This window comes from Heptranchias perlo, chromosome 31 (assembly GCF_035084215.1).
Source record: "Heptranchias perlo isolate sHepPer1 chromosome 31, sHepPer1.hap1, whole genome shotgun sequence".
Taxonomy (NCBI): domain Eukaryota; kingdom Metazoa; phylum Chordata; class Chondrichthyes; order Hexanchiformes; family Hexanchidae; genus Heptranchias; species Heptranchias perlo.
The window spans coordinates 37,012,804-37,030,158 of record NC_090355.1 but is presented as its reverse complement, the minus strand read 5'-3'; the positions used below and the strand labels follow the sequence as shown (position 1 = coordinate 37,030,158).

Below are 17,355 nucleotides of genomic sequence, written 5' to 3'. Positions count from 1 at the left end.
TTTACTAGGATGCTACCGGGACTTGATGGTTTGACTTATAGGGAGAGGTTGGATCGACTGGGACTTTTTTCCCTGGAGAGTAGGAGGTTAAGGGGTGATCTTATAGAAGTCTATAAAATAATGAGGGGCATAGATAAGGTAGATAGTCAAAATCTTTTCCCAAAGGTAGGGGAGTCTATAACGAGGGGGCATAGATTTAAGGTGAGAGGGGAGAGATACAAAAGGGTCCAGAGGGGCAATTTTTTCACTCAAAGGGTGGTGAGTGTCTGGAACGAGCTGCCAGAGGCAGTAGTGGAGACGGGTACAATTTTGTCTTTTAAAAAGCATTTGGACAGTTACATGGGTAAGATGGGTATAGAGGGATATGGGCCAAGTGCAGGCAACTGGGACTAGCTTAGTGGTATAAACTGGGCGACATGGACATGTTGGGCCGAAGGGCCTGTTTCCATGTTGTAAACATCTATGATTCTATGTCAAATAAGCATTTGAATGTCCCACTGGCTGCTGGCTGAAACACGTCTGTTGCAACATGTTGAGGTGAGAGTGACTGCCCTTGACATCAAGCAGCATTTGACCGAGTGTGGCACCAAGGAGCCCGAGCAAAATTGAAGTCAATGGGAATCAGGGGGAAAACTCTCCCGTGGTTGGAGTCATACCTAGCACAAAGGAAGATGGTAGTGGCTGTTGGAGGCCAATCATCTCAGCCCCAGGACATTGCTGCAGGAGTTCTTCAGGGCAGTGTCCTCGGCCCAACCATCTTCAGCTGCTTCATCAATGACCTTCCCTCCATCATAAGGTCAGAAATGGTGATGTTTGCTGATGATTGCACAGTGTTCAGTTCCATTTGCAACCCCTCAGATAACGAAGCAGTCCGTGCCCGCATGCAGCAAGACCTGGACAACATCCAGGCTTGGGCTGATAAGTGGCAAGTAACATTTGCACCAGGCAATGACCATCTCCAACAAGAGAGCGTCTAACCACCTCCCCTTGACATTCAACAGCATAACCATTGCTGAACCCCTCACCATCAACATCCTGGGGGTCACCATTGACCAGAAACTTAACTGGACCAGCCATATGAATACTGTGGCTACAAGAGCAGGTCAAAGGCTGAGTATTCTGCGGCGAGTGACTCGCCTCCTGACTCCACCATCTACACGGCACAAGTCAGGAACGTGATGGAATACTCTGCATTTGCCTGGATGACTGCAGCTCCAACAACACTCAAGAAGCTCAACACCATCCAGGACAAAGCAGCCCGCTTGATTGGCACCCCATCCACCACCCTAAACATTCACTCCCTTCACCACCGGCGCACTGTGGCTGCAGTGTGTACCATCCACAGGATGCACTGCAGCAACTCGCCAAGGCTTCTTTGACAGCACCTCCCAAACCCGCTACCTCTACCACCTAGAAGGACAAGGGTAGCAGGCACATGGGAACAACACCACCTGCACGTTCCCCTCCAAGTCACACACCATCCCGACTTGGAAATATATCACCATTCCTTCATCGTCGCTGGGTCAAAATCCTGGAACTCCCTTCCTAACAGCACTGTGGGAGAACCTTCACCACACGGACTGCAGCGGTTCAAGAAGGCGGCTCACCACCACCTTCTCAAGGGCAATAAATGCTGGCCTCGCCAGCGACGCCCACATCCCATGAACTAGCTTGCCTACTGTTAATTATGGTCTTTCTTATAGTTTTATAATCATAGGTATAAACATTACACATTATAACCCAATCTATTGTATTACTCACTCTTGCTTAAGCTTGTATTGTGGTTAATAACAGACAAAGCCCTGTTTTTCCTCCTTATTTGATTACGGTTTCAGCTAGCTGATTCAAAGGAATGTCTTCTTATTGTTGCCTCGGTGACTTGTCTGCAATGAAATACCTGTCTCAATTTGTAGCTCAGGCTAACTTCTCTTTCCCATAATGCATATTTTATCAGCCATTTTCTGTCAGTGTATGTTAGTCATTTTAATACTACTATCCCTAAAACCTACATTTGCAACCTCAACGTCGTATTCCATCCTGAGCTGAGCTGTCCTCTCTATCACAAAGACTGCCTACTTCTACCAACATAACATTGCCTGCCTCTAACCCAACCTGAGCCCATCTGATGCTGAAACCCTCATCCAAGCTTTTGTCACATCCAGACTTGACAATTCTACTTCGTTCCTGGCCAGCCTCCTGTCCTCCACCCTCCTTAAACTTCAGCTCATCCAGAAATCTGCTGCCCGTATTATATCCCGCACCAAGTCCTGCTCACCCATCACCCCTGTCCTTGTTGACCTACACTGCCTCCAGTCCCTCAACGACTCCAATTTAAAACTCTCATCATGTTTCAAACCATTCATCACCTCTCCTCCAGCCTGATACCTCTGGCCACTTTTGCAACCCCTGCTCCCTTTGCGCCACCATTGGTGTTTGTGCCTTGAGCCCCGTGGCTCCATGCTCTGCAATTCCATCCCTAAACCCCTCCACCTCTACTTCAACGCTCAGCTTAAATCCAACTCTTTGACCAAGCTTTTGGTCACCGCTCCTAATATTTCGTTCTTTAGCTTGGCATTCATTATTTGATTATGGCTCTGTGAAATGCTATACAAGCAAGTTGTTGTCCTTAAATATTGCTTAATCTGTTTAAGCTCTTGCTGTTTTTCCAATGAATAATCTTTGGTTGGTACTGATTTATCTTTCTGCTTTGCTACAGACATCAAAAATAACACCCAGCCTAACAGTGTTGAAGACAATGATTATACAGCCATAGACTTAGTCTCAAAGTTGACCTCACAAGAATATATATTTATGTCCAAGCATCAATTGACAGACACATTTACAAATGGACATTCTTCTGATATAAACATCGAACTTAGTGCAAATATGACTGACAACACAAGAGGAGGCCCACTGTACTCTGCAGAGTCCAGCATAGCCAGTTTTCTGGTGTATTATGAAGAAAACAAAAGGATGGGGAGCTATAGAATTAATGACACGTTCCTGGAACTGACCTTCGGTAAAGCCTTTAACATGTCTGCAGAGATTCCGTTCTCCAACGAAACATTTCTGCGTGTTATTCACCAAGCAAACCGAACACAGAAAATACGGTAAGTTAACTTATCAAATAGTTTTGCAGAGTTGTGTTGTCTTTGTCTCTCATAACCTGTTGCAGTTCACTTTGCTCCAGATATATTGTTTATCCTGGTATTAGACAAATCCATAACTTAAAAAATGTGCATCTTCTTACAAAGTGTTATGTGGATTTTTTTCTGTTGAAGGCCACATATAACCGCTGCTTATTTGGGCTGCTATTTTTCAGTTGCCCTTCACGTACTCAAATAGAAACCTGCCCAGACATCACTGCTCTCTTGCTAAGCAAGGTAGTGTGAAGAGCTATGTGTCAGCTTAAATTGTGGCTGGCCAGTAACTGTATAATACATTGCACTGCTGGACTGATACTCATTGCAGTCATGCTGTTAGACATCGTGCAGCAATATGAAAAAGTTTGTAAAAGTAAAACGTTACTTGGTAAAGTCGATAACAACACTGCAATTGAAACTTGTGAGATCCGATCTTATAGTGAGACGGTGAAGTAAGGTACAGGAAGTGGACAAAGGTAGTGATGTCATAAACAGATAAGTGGAAGCTAGATAAACACGAGGGAGAAGGGAATAGTAGGATATGTTGATAGGATGAGATGAAGAAGGGTTGGAGGAGGCTCACGTGGTGCATAAACACTGGCATGGACCTGTTGGGCCAAATGGCCTGTTTCTGTGCTGTACATTCTTTGTAATTCTCCACATAACTGAAGTCTTTCATCCCTGGTACCATTCTAGTAAATCTCCTCTGCCCCCTCTCTAAGGCCTGGACCTGGGTGTCCTTGTACACCAGGCACTGAAAGCAAACATGCAGGTGCAGCAAGCAGTTAGGAAGGCGAATGGTATGTTAGCCTTCATTGCAAGAGGATTTGAGTATAGGAGCAAGGATGTCTTACTGCAGTTATACAAGGCCTTGGTGAGACCACATCTGGAGTATTGTGTGCAGTTTTCGTCTTCTTACCTAAGAAAGGATATATTTGCCATAGAGGGAGTGCAGTGAAGGTTCACTAGACTGATCCCTGGGATGGCATGACTGTCATATGAGGAGAAATTGGGTCGACTCTGCCTGTATTCACTCGCACTTCACATTTACCTGAGGAAGGAGGAAGCCTCCGAAAGCTTGTGAATTTAAAATAAAATTGCTGGACTATAACTTGGTGTTGTAAAATTGTTTACAATTGTCAACCCCAGTCCATCACCGGCATCTCCACATCATGTATTCACTCGAGTTTAGAAGAATGAGAGGGGATCTCATTGAAACATATAAAATTCTGAAAGGGCTGGGCAGACAGCATGCAGGGAGGATGTTTCCCCTGGCTGGGGGGGTCCAGAACAAGGGGACACAGTCTCAGGATACGGGGTAGGACATTTAGGACTGAGATGAGGAGAAATTCCTTCACTCAGAGGGTGGTGAACCTGTGGAATTCTCTACCCCAGAAAGCTGTGGAGGCCAAGTCCCTGAATATATTTAAGATGGAGCTAGATAGATTTCTAGACACAAAAGGCATCAAGGGGTATGGGGAGAGAGCGGAAATATGGTATTGAGATAGTGGATCAGCCATGATCATATTGAATGGCGGAGCAGGCTCGAAGGGCCGAATGGCCTACTTGTGCTCCTATTTTCTATGTTTCTATCCCTCCTAAAGTGTGGTGCCCAGAATTGGACACAACACTCCTGCTGCGGCTTAACCAGTGTTTCATAAAGGTTTAGCTTACTTTTGTACTCTATGCCTCTATTTATAAAGCCAAGGATCCCGTATGCCTTTTCAACAGCCTTCTCAACTTGACCTGCCACCTTTAAAGACTTGTGTACATACACCCCAGGTCCCTCTGTTCCTGCACCCCCTTTAAAATTGCACCATTGGTTTATAATTTCTCTCCTCATTCTTCCTGCCAAAATTAATCACTTCACACTTCTCTGCATTAAATTTAATCTGCTATGTGTCTGCCCATTTCACTAGTCTGTCTCTGTCCTCCTGAAGTCTGTTACTATCCCTCTCACTGTTTACTACATTTCCGAGTTTCGTGTCATCTGCAAACTTTGAAATTATACCCTGTATACCTAAGTCCAGGTCAATAATATATTATCAAAAAGAGCAATGGTCCCGACACCAACCCCTGCGGGACACCACTGTATACTTCCCTCCAGTCTGAAAAACATCCATTCATCACTACTCTCTGCTTTCTTTCCCTTAGCCAATTTTGCATCCATGCTGCCATTAGCCCTTTAATCCCATGGGTTTCAATTTTGCTAACAAGTCTTTATGTGGTACTTTATCCTTTATCAGACACCTTTTTGAAAGTCCATATTCACAACATCAACCACACTACTCTTATCAACCCTCTCCATTACTTCAAAAAGAACTCAAATAAGTTAGTCAAACACGATTTGCCTTTAACAAATCCGAGCTGGCTTTCATTTATTAACCCATATTTTTCCAAGTGCTAATTAATTTTGTCCCGGATCATTGTCTCTAGAAGTTTCCCCACCCCCGATGTTAGGCTGACTGGCCTGTAGATGCCGGGTTTATCCCCATCCCCTTTTTTTGAACAGCTGTGTAACATTTACAATCCTCCAGTCTTCCGGCACCACTCCCAAATCTAGTGAGGATTGGAAGATTATGGCCAGAGCCTGCGCAATTTCCATCCTTACTTCCCTCAGCAACCGAGGATGTATCCCATCTGGACCAGGTGACATTTCTACGTTGAGTGCAGTTTTTAGTATCTCCTCTTTATTTATTTTTGTCTTATCCAATTTCTCTACTACCTCCTCCATTACTGTGACATTGGCAGCATCCTCTTTGGTGAAGACAGATGCAAAATATCCATTTAGTACCACAGCCAAGCCCTCTGCCTCCACAAGAAGTTCTACTTACTGGTCCCTAATCAGCCCACCCATCCTTTGACGACCCTTTTACTATTTATATGTTTACAAAAGACTTTTGGGTTCCCTTTCATGTTACCCACTAAACTATTCTCATACACTGCCTAAAATGTTGCAGATTTTCAGTGCCATAATTATGCAGGTTTAACACAGGCTAAAATGCACATTTAACACAAACCAATGCAATGTCAATTAAAAATAAATATACTAAAGTAGACTATCAGACTAACTCCAGCCATATTCAGACATTGTTTGCAGAACAGTCAGCATACTAAACTCAGAGAATGCTGTTGTAAACAGAACTACCTTACGTGGACTCTGCTCCCAGTTTCCCAATGGCTAAATAGCTGTGGAGGTGGCTAGACGCTGCAAAGGAGTCCATGTAAATTGGATGCGAATAGCAATTTTAGATAGCTTTGTGTCTGGCATGTGCACTTTGCTGGGAGTCTGTCAGATCTGTACCTGGACTTACCAGCAGAATTAGTGCTGGTAGCAAGAAAGTGGGAGGTCATGGCCACTGTTAGGTCAGGAGCATTTCTTAATATTGCACCAAAGTCCTCATTATAGTTTTTGAATCTGAGTGACAGCTATGCCCATAGCAATTTGTACAAGAAGCTCTGTGCATAGATAGTGAGCCTTTCCTGAGGGCACGTGAGCTTACCAACCCGCCAGTGACGTTCCTGGAATCAGTGCTTTCCATTGTTTGCCGTTCATGTCAGAGCTTCTGCTGTCTAGAGATTGTACAGGCTGTAACAGTGAGGCACATGTAGCAACAGAACTGCTTTGATATTATGTACATAGTTAAAACATTTACAGTAATATCAAACTGTTTGAAGCAGAAACGTTAAATCTGTCCAGTCAGATTTTTATTATTAGGTACAATGTTATATTTTAGCCAAAATATTGTAATCTGAGAGTTTCATGCATCAAAAACAGTCAGAAAACTTTTCAACTGTTTTTAAAAAAAACAATTAAAACAGTCATCTGTTGGACTGGTATCTTAATATTGATATTGGAATATCAGTCATAACACATGATGTAAAAATGGCGCATCTGTCTGATATTTAAATGGTCTTTTGTTTCTTTAAAGCTGGGTATTTTTATTACATTCTCTCTGTTTCTAGCCAGCTGAAGCTCTGCTTGTAACGAGTCTTGGAATTCTTCTTGAACAGCAGGACAGGTAGGTTTGTAACACACATGTTTGTGCAGTGCTTTGTTCCTGTTTACTTTGCTCCAGTCCTAATTTCTTTCTCCATTGCTTTCTTTCAGAAACAGACTGAAGCTGCTGAGAAAGGGGCTGGGGGTGAGTGCTGCTGACATGTACCGATGGAAGTTGTCATCTCACGAACCCTGTAGTTCCACCTGCACAACAGGTACCCTGTATGCTCTTACATATTCATATCATGGAACTGCAACTTACAGCGTGATTAATGAAGTCCATAGGTGGTATGTCAGGAGAAGTATTCCTTTAAGAGAGTACGCCCATTGACTTCATTAACTGTTACAAGAAGCCCCTGCTGGCAAAGAGACAAGACTGAAGTATAATCATTTACATGCTGTTTTATGTAACCAACCCCACTACCTCCCTCCTAAATATCTTCCAAAACATCAAACATTATGATTGACTATTGGGGTACAAACTGGACTACCCCAGAATGGAGGCCATGTCGGTCACACCTCTTAACCCCATCATGTCTCAACATTTCACCACTTGGTGTCAGCCTTAGCTCAGTGGTAGCATTCTCACCTCTCAATCACAGGGTTGTGGGTTCATGCCCCATTCCAGAGACTCAAGTACGTAATTGGAAATGTTCTCAGGGATTCTCCCAATGTGCCAGAGGGAGCCCCAGATAGATGCATAAATAGGATTTCTACCAAAATTATGGCTGCCGATCAGGAGTGGATAAGGAAATTTCCGACAATAATCTAGGCTGACACTTCAGTGCAGTGCTGAGCCCGTGGTGCACTGTTGGAGGTGCTGTCTTCTGGGTGAGATGTTAAACAGAAGCCTCTACTGCCCTCTCAGGTGGATGTAAAAAATCATATGGCACTGTTTAAAGAAGAGCAGGGGAGTTCTCCCCAGTGTCCTGGCCAATATTTATCCCTCAACCAATATCACTAAGAACAGATTATCTGGTCTTTACCTCATTTACTGCTTTTGAGACTTTGCTGTGCACAAATTGGCTGCCGTGTTTCCCTATATTACAACAATGACTACTCTTCAAAAGTACTTCATTGGTTGTGAAATGCTTTGGGACATCCTGAAAAATGCTATAGAAATGCAAATTCATTCTTTTTTTTCTTTGCATGGTCCAAGGATTTACAGGCTTCAGATATTTAGGTGGAACAGTGAAATGTAACCTCTGAACACCCAAAGAAGGATATTGCCCCACCACCCCAGCTTATACACTAGCCAAGCAGCTCGGACAGCCGGCTTGCTTTCTGCCCAGTTCAGAATGGAAAGAATATTTCTACATTAGAGTATATTCTGGAAGGAATTTTCAGTTAAATGAGGACAAATCTTGCTCAGTGATAGGATGGTTTATATGTGATAAGATCAGTCAGTCCTCTTTGTATTCATGATCATCATAATATTGGATGCTCTGAAGCAGCAGCATAACTGTAATGAGCAGGCATGTTATTTCTGAATAATTACATCTATACGTAATGAGTATCTGCAAATTATTCAGTCAAACTCCTCATGGACTGTTGGGCATCCAGTGTAGCTGATCAGACACTGGTGTCTTTAGCTCACAAAATATATCACCTCACATTAAGGGTTTCAAGTAGAATATAACTTCTCATTAATATATTTATAGCAGGATCAGAGCACTGGTGCATATAAAGGGATTCATGATTTCAGCCTGCCTGATGCTGGTGCCCCAACCAATGCATTTCTTGTAATTGTGCTAAATGAAATTATAGAACAAATGGAGAAACATTACATCATGGAGTACCAAAAAAAGTGTGAATTGGTTGCGTGCATCCTGATGTTTAAATGAACCCCTCCACTTCCCAATAATTGTTAGAGCTCGATGTCAAGAGAACTCTTTGGCATTTGTTTCAAGTAACAAAATATTCAACAAGCATTACTGGGGTGATCATGTGCATGCAATAATAATATTATAAACGCACTTACGAATAAAATTGAGCACTAGTTAAATTGTCTTCAGAGAGATATGATTAAAAAGAAGCAGTGCAGTGTTTGCAACTGGTTAACCGCTTAGACAGAATTACTATGTATACCCCAAGTGAAAGGTACACCTGGGCCACCAGTGATGTTATCGGAATGTCTGATTCCCCTTTCCTATCTGATTTAAAAGACTTGTATCTAGTGATAAAAGATATATTTGTTTCTACTCGCTAGTCATGAATTATCTTTAAACTTTCCTGTGATTGAACAGGAACGAAAGGCAGCCTGAATGGAATTGTGTGATGAGTAGATAATGGCCCTGAAATTGCACAGGGGTACGCCCGGTCTCCTGCCATAAATTTGTGGGAGACTGCTAGAACCCCCAGAGATACAGTGTAAAATGCTGAAAACAGACTGTAAAAGTACTGATATTTATAAAACACTAGTTAGGCCCCAGCTGGAGTATTGTGTCCAATTCTGGGCACCACATTTTAGGAAGGATGTCAAGGCCTCATAGAGGGTGCAGACTTCAGTTATGTGGAGAGACTAGAGAATCTGGTGTTGTCTCCTTAGAGCAGAGAATGTTAAGAGGAGATTTAATAGAGGTGATCAAAATCACGAAGGGTTTTGAGAGAGTAAATAAGGAGAAACTGTTTCCAGTGGCGGAAGGGTCGATAACCAGAGGACACAGATTTAAGGTAATTGGCAAAAGAACCAGAGGGGAAAAGAGGAGAAACTTTTTACTCAGTGAGTTGTTATGATCTGGAATGTGCTGCCTGGAAGGGCGGTGAAAGCAGATTCAATAATAACTTTCAAAAGGGAATTGGATAAATACTTGAAGGGAAAAATTTTACAGGGCTGTGGGGAAAGGGCAGGGGAGTGGGACTAATTGGATAGCTCTTTCAAAGAGCCGGCACAGGCACAATGGGCCGAATGGCCTCCTGTGCTGTATCATCTATGATTAGTTCACAGCCAGATGACTAGAGCTGATTTTGTGATCAACTGGTGCCAAATAACTGTATTTGTTATCCTTATCCATGGTGCAGGATTAAAAGAGAACACTGTCACGTGTAATGTGTTCCTGTTTAAAAAACTGTTTAGAACAGCTCGCTCTTTGTATTGCTGTGTGCAGGAGTATCCACTTCATATGCATTGTGTGTTCGTTATGATGGCATTGAAGTTGACGATTCATATTGTGATTCTTTGACTCGCCCAGAGCCAGTTCATGAGTATTGTGTCGGAAGAGAATGTCAACCAAGGTAAGTAACCAGTTTTCTGTTTATATTATCCTTTCATACACCTAGTATTTATTGAAACGATATTTCTCAAAATGTGGTTGGAGCTATATTGCATTAAATATTGACCTTTTACAAAAATTAACGGCATATGGATTAAAGGCAATGCAGCTGAATGGGTAGACAGATGGTGAGCTGGCAGAAAGGAAAGAGTATGGGTAAATGGATGTTTTTTGGATTGATAGGATTTGGGTAGTTGATGTAACCCAGGGATTTTTTTTTTATTCATTCATGGGATGTGGGCATCGCTGGCAAGGCTGGCATTTATTGCCCATCCCTAATTGCCCTTGAGAAGGTGGTGGTGAGCCGCCTTCTTGAACCGCTGCAGGCCATGTGGTGAAGGTTCTCCCACAGTGCTGTTAGGAAGGGAGTTCCAGGATTTTGACCCAGTGACGATGAAGGAACAGTGATATATTTCCAAGTCGGGATGGTGTGTGACTTGGAGGGGAACGTGCAGGTGGTGTTGTTCCCATGAGCCTGCTGCCCTTGTCCTTCTAGGTGGTAGAAGGCGTGGGTTTGGGAGGTGCTGGAACTTCTTGCTTTCCATTTGTTTATATAACTGATTTGGACATAAGCATAATGGGGATGATATTGCAGGGCAATTGGAAGAAATGTCGTCACACAGAAGGTTACTAGAACATGGAATGCTTTAGCACAAGTGGCTATTGATGCAGAGACTATAACATCATATAAAGGCACTGGAGAAAGATTTGGAAAGGAAGTCTACAAAAGAATATGGGAGAAAAGCATAGTAATGGGATGAGAGTAGTTAGCTTCAGTTGAAGAGCTAGCATTGGGGCAGGTGCAGTGGGCTGAATAGCCTCCTACCGTAGTTTCTATGATTGTATTTCATTGGACTGGTTTTATGTAAGATCTTCCACTGCAATTCTGCACATGGTGAATTTTTGATCTCAATCAGGTTACTAAATGGAGATGCTGGGGTAGAAAGGAGTCTGGGCCTGTTTTTGGGCCCAGACTCAGCTCTGTGCGAGAAGCCGCACTCAAATCAAGAGGCCCAAGGATCGATAGAAATTGTTCCTCGGGCCTCGTCTGAGTGCTTGGGAATGAGCTGCCGGCACTGGTCACGCCTCTACAGGCAGCTCACCTGACAAGAAAAAACAATTTAGGGCCGTCAGAGTTCAAAACAAAACACACAATTCACTACCTATACCCCTCAATTAATTGTCTCTCAAAATGCCTATCCAATTCCCTGTTAGAATTACTGATGATATTGGCTATAATTGCCTTCCTGGGCAATCCATTCCAAACATTCACCACCCTCTAGCTTTATTTGACCTGTTCATTCACCTTCCCTCTTATCAGTTTCATCCCATGTTTCCTCTTTGTAGTTTTTAAGGCCATGGTAAACAGTTTCTCAGGGTTAAACTTGTCAATACGCTTAAGGATCTTTAATACCGCAACAATTTTTCTCTTAGTTGGTTCCATTTTAATCTGGAAGTAGGAGGATGGGTAGTGTTCACATAGCATGCACTGGTTTGTCCTTTTTGTAAATAACTTGTTGCAGATGGGAGACGAGTAGCTGGAGTGAATGTTCACGCACTTGTGGCGAAGGATACCAATTGCGAATAGTCCGCTGCTGGAAGATGATTTCTGCAGGGTTTGACAGCTCAGTGTACAATGAAATGTGTGAATCTGCTGATCTATTCAGGCCATCAGAACGCAAAACCTGCAAAAACCCAGCTTGTGGCCCGCAGTGGGAGATGTCCGAGTGGTCAGAGGTAGGATTACTTCATGTTTTTACATGTAACTAATATAGTCTCTAATGTTCATTCAGTTGTTGTAGTCCATGTGTCATGTGTACATCAAACAATCCAATAGGGACATTATTAAGGATTCCTGTTTCTAAGAGATTTTCATGCTGAGTTACTTGGCTTTTGTGCCCTGCACAAATTTCCCCAATGTACACAATTGTGTTTTTCCCATTATTACATTCGGACTGCTCCTGGTGTGGGCCAGTGTTTTCTCATATAAAGCACAACATCGGCTAATTTTTTAACCCTACAAAATTGAGAATTTTTGAAGCACTGAAGTGAGCCCTGACTCAAACATTTTGTACAAAGTCCCAATTTATGTTATGTAATGGATTCAATATGTAATTGTTTACAAGTGGAGCACCTCACAGATTCTGACAAATATTCCAAGGGAGGTTCAAAAGGAAGAGGCTGCTGATACTTGGAAAGGTTCCCTTTCTTACCTGAAGTCATCAGGCAGGTCTTCCATCTTCCATCTCCATTCACATGAGGGGAAATCGGCAAAGAACCATCCATAGGGATGGTCGTATCTGTCAGGAACTATCCAGAGTGCCACTAATTACCAAAAGTGAGTGGAGGGTAATATTTTTAATGCGAACTGCAGCACATATGATGCTGATGCTCCGCATGATGAAGCATGTCAGACTGACTCGCCATCCTATAATATCTTGCTTAAAAAAGGGAAGCAAAAAAATGAGCAGAATGAAGTCCTTTAGATCTACAAGCAAAATCTGTTGCTGTGTAATTGGTAAAAAGAGTTGGCAACATTCTCACTGTTCTCTTATTCAGGTCTCCCATTACACCCATACTTCCTCAACTAGGAATCTGGATGGGAAACATGCTCTCAACCAAAGCTGTTCTTGTCCTGGCAGATGCAGAGGGACAGTTCCCCTCCGTGTGGCAAAACAGCTGGTCTCCTCTTACTGCCTTCCCCTGACAGAAAGTCTGTTTGGGAGCTCACCGAGTGGGAATCGCTGGCTCAGTCCCTCACGTTTTGTAACTCATATAACTCAGTACATTGGAAGAGCTATAACAAAGGATTAAAGATCTGTTTTGCAGTTCTGTTTTGTGACATACCCTAATGCATTTTCTTTCCCAGTGTACAGCAAAGTGTGCAGAACTGGTTACTGTGACCAGGGAAGTGAGATGCTCAAAGGAAGAATGGTTGTGTGATGAGAAAACAAAGCCGCCATCTCAGAAAGATTGTGTTGGACCCCCTTGTGATCGCCAGTGGACTGTTTCAGACTGGGGCCCGGTAGGTCCTACTGTAGATCAGGTTGAACAATTGCTCTTATTTTCTTCGCAGCATCTTTGAATCTTCATCTCCACCTTTGCCCTCCTTTATTTTTTCTTTCACCTTTTCTACATGAGCCCTTGTTTTATTAATGGTCTTTCCACTAGAGAAATGAATAGATTAAGGTGTCAGTCATGGCTCAGTAGTAGCACTCTTCCCCCTGAGTAAGAAGGTAGTGGGTTCGAGCTCTCCTCCAGAAACTTGAGTGCATAATCTCGACTGACACTCCAGTGGAGTACCGAGGGAGCGCTGCACTGAGTGCTGAACTCCAGATGAGATGTCATCTTGATATATATATATGTTAAACATGTTGATGCTAATTTTTTTGCTCCAGTGCAGTACTAAGGGAGCGCTGCACCGTCAGAGGTGCCGCCTTTTGGATGAGGTGTTAAACCAAAGCCCCGTCTGCCCTCTCAGGTGGACATAAAGTGCCCCACGGCACTATTCGAAGAAGAGCAGGACGGTTCACCTGGTGTCCTAGCAAACATTTATCCCTCAACCAACACCTAAAACAGATATTCTGGTCATTTATTTAGTTGCTGTTTGTGGGATTTTGCTGTGCTCAAATTGGCTGCCGCGTTTCCTACGTTACAGGTAATGATAGAATGAGGAATATGCCGGTATATAAGAAATAGGAACAGGAGTAGGCCATTCGGCCCCTCGAGCCTGCTCCGCCATTCAATAAGAACATGGTTGATCTTCGACCTCAACTCCACTTTCCCGCCCGATCCCCATATCCCTTGATTTTCCTAGAGTCCAAAAATCCATCTATCTCAGCCTTGAATATGCTCAACAACTCAGTATCCACAGCCCTCTGGGGTAGAGAATTCCAAAGATTCACAACCCTCTGAGTGAAGAAATTCCTCCTCATCTCAGTCTTACATGGCTGACCCCTTAGCCTACGACTATGCCCCTAGTTCTAGACTCTCCAGCCAGGGAAAACAACCTCTCAGCATCAACCCTATCAAGCCCCCTCATAATCTTATATGTTTCTATGAGATCACCTCTCATCTTCTAAACTCCAGAGAATATAGGCCCATTTTACTCAATCTCTCCTCGTCGGACAACCCTCTCATTCCAGGAATCAATCTAGTGAACCTTCGTTGCACCGCCTCTAAGACAAATATTCCTTCCTTAGATAAGGAGACCAAAACTGTACGCAGCACTCCGGGTGAGGTCTCACCAAAGCCCTGAACAACTGTAGTAAGACTTCCTTACTCTTGTACTCCAACCCCCTTTCAATAAAGGTCAACATGCCATTTGCCTTCTTAATTGCTTGCTGTACCTGCATGCTAACTTTTTGTGTTTCTTGTATGAGGACACCCAAATCTCTCTGAACACCAACATTTAATAGTTTCCCACCATTTAAAAAATATTGTTTTTCTATTCTTCCTATCGAAGTGAATAACCTCACATTTCCCCACATTATACTCCATCTGCCACCTTCTTGCCCACCTAACCTGTCTATATCCCTTTGCAGATTCTTTGGGCACGATTATAACTTCAAAGTCTGTGGGCGGGGAGCGGGGGGGGGGGTGCAAACAAAATCGGGCATTTCTGGAGCGGGAAGGAATCCCGGCTCCAACCTGCTGAGAAACACGCACAACCCAGATCCATCTGGGTGTGCATCGAACCCGGAAGTGCGGGACGATATCTAAACCAGGAATTAAAACATTTAAAGTACTTGAAATCTTCATTAATGTATTTAACTTTTGGCTGGAAGAGCTTTGTGTTTAGACCGAGAATTCTTGGTTCACACTCAGAATTGTTCTGTTTACACATATTTATCTACTTTTTGGACCCCCTCAAACTGACAACATCAGGATGGGGTGGGGGGGTGCGATGGCTGCATTCACCAGTACATCCGAGAAGGAGGAACATCACCATCCTCGCCAGGCACAGCGTGCACTTCCGCCACTTGCAGCTCCACAGCACAGAAGTGTGCCACAGGAACCCGCACAAGAGCAGAGAGGGGATCAACAGAGGGACCGACGTCGCAGGAAGCACTACCCTCGTGAGACCAAGGCTGAGCTTCCTGGACCTCTCTGAGGAGCAGTGCCTACGAAGGGTCAGAGTGAGTCACCAGATAGTCGCAGACATCTGCAGCCTCCTTCATGCCGAGCTGCTCCCTGCTGTGCCTGGTGGCATCGCATTGTCCGTGGCAGTTAAAGTGACCACTGCCCTCAACTTCTTCGCTACTGGATCATTGATACTGCCGGGGCCTCTCAATTGTCTGCCCACAAGTGCATATGACAGGTCACCAATGGTTTATTTCGCAGGACGTCCCACTACATCAACTTCCCCATGGACGACCTCAGCCAGACGGAGAGGGCAGTGGGTTTCCACTCTGGCTGGCTTCCCACGTGTACTGGGTGCAATCGATTGCACGCGTGTAGCAATCCGAGCACCTACGCACGAGCCAGGACTATTCATCAACAGAAAGGGATATCACTCAATCAACGCGCAGCTCGTTTGTGACCATCACAAAAAGTTTCTTCACGTGTACGCCAGACTCCCTGGCAGCTGCCATGATTCATTCATTCTGAGGGAATCCCACATCCCGGCCCTCTTCCAGCCTTAAGGGATGGCTCCTCGGAGACAAGGGATGCACATGCGGCTCATGACACCTGTGAGAAACCCCATCAGTGAGGCACAGCGTCAATACAACGACTGTCACGTCGCCACCAGGTCTGTCACTAAACATGCAATAGGACTGCTGAAGAAGCGATTTCGGTGCCTGGATCGGTCTGGGGGAACACTTCAATACCCACCAGCAAGAGTGGGTAGAATTAAAGTCGTCTGTTGTGTCCTGCACAACATGGGGCAACAGAGAGGGTTACCAGTTAATGAGGCCCCATGCCCTCATCCAGCATCCACATCTGCCATCAACATTGAGGAGGAGGAGGAGGAGGAGGAGGTACCCATTGGCAGAGCAGTGGCTCTCATGAGGCCAGGGAGTCACTAATATTTGAACGATTCTCATAAAGACATCTGCAAAGTGAGGATAGTTCAGTCCTCAGAACACCTGGAAAGAGCAGCGCCAACACCAGTGCCCCCCACCCTGCTCAAAACAATCCTACAATTACACATACACCCACTGTAAACACAACCACTGGGTGGCATCAAGTCTCGCCGTTCATGATGAAGCACATGAAAGATCGCTATCACAAAAAGCAGTCAAAAATGGGCAAGACGTGGCAGTAGTGGTGAGAATGCTAACATTTAATGTGAATGAAAAACATCACAGTCTGTCAGACACCGTTGTGCATACCCTTCGTGATCACAAAACATTAGCCTTTTGCTTCCTACTACTTCTACGTGGTGCATCCCCTGTGGCTGTAGCAGAGGTAGCGGCAGGTTGCTTATGTTCATGGCCTGACTGTTGAGATGCTTTTGGCGTGCGCGCTCTGAGTTTTGGAGCCTTGAGGGCCCCGCCAAAGACTGCTCCAATTGCACCAGTGCAAGGGCAGACTCAGCCACCTGGAGAGGGGGCAGCATTGTGGGTACTGGTTGAGGGGGGGGGCAATGGGTGAGATATTGGGGCGCTTTGAGTGGAGTCAACACTTCCATGTCCCCTTTTGCTATCATCCCTCTCCTGGGCCAGGCCCACATCACTCCCACCACCCTGCTGGACAACAGTTCGGAAGACTTGTGTGATGCTTTGGAAGCCCACTTGTAAAGTTTCTGTCTGCCTGTTTAAGGCGGCAGAATGTTGCTCACCCTGAGTCCGAACAGCCATTGAGGGCCTGAATGGACTCATTTGCGAGGCGTGCTTGAAGCTCAATGGAGGCTAGCCTTCTCTCCATCGCAGACATTCCCGCACTTACCTGCGCCATTATCTCAGACATTCCCGCACGTCCCTGTGCCACCATTCCA

The 17,355-nt window shown here is 44.4% G+C and overlaps 1 protein-coding gene across 1 annotated transcript in view; it reads left to right on the top strand.

Moving 5' to 3' along the window:
• The window catches only part of LOC137300749 (ADAMTS-like protein 2), a 115,782-nt gene that overhangs the window by 74,319 nt on the left and 24,108 nt on the right, over positions 1-17,355 (top strand). The window contains 7 exon segments of the mRNA XM_067970022.1: positions 2,717-3,079; positions 3,082-3,110; positions 7,110-7,165; positions 7,255-7,358; positions 10,251-10,377; positions 11,939-12,152; positions 13,285-13,440. Of these exon segments, the coding sequence (XP_067826123.1) occupies positions 2,717-3,079; positions 3,082-3,110; positions 7,110-7,165; positions 7,255-7,358; positions 10,251-10,377; positions 11,939-12,152; positions 13,285-13,440 (1,049 nt within the window).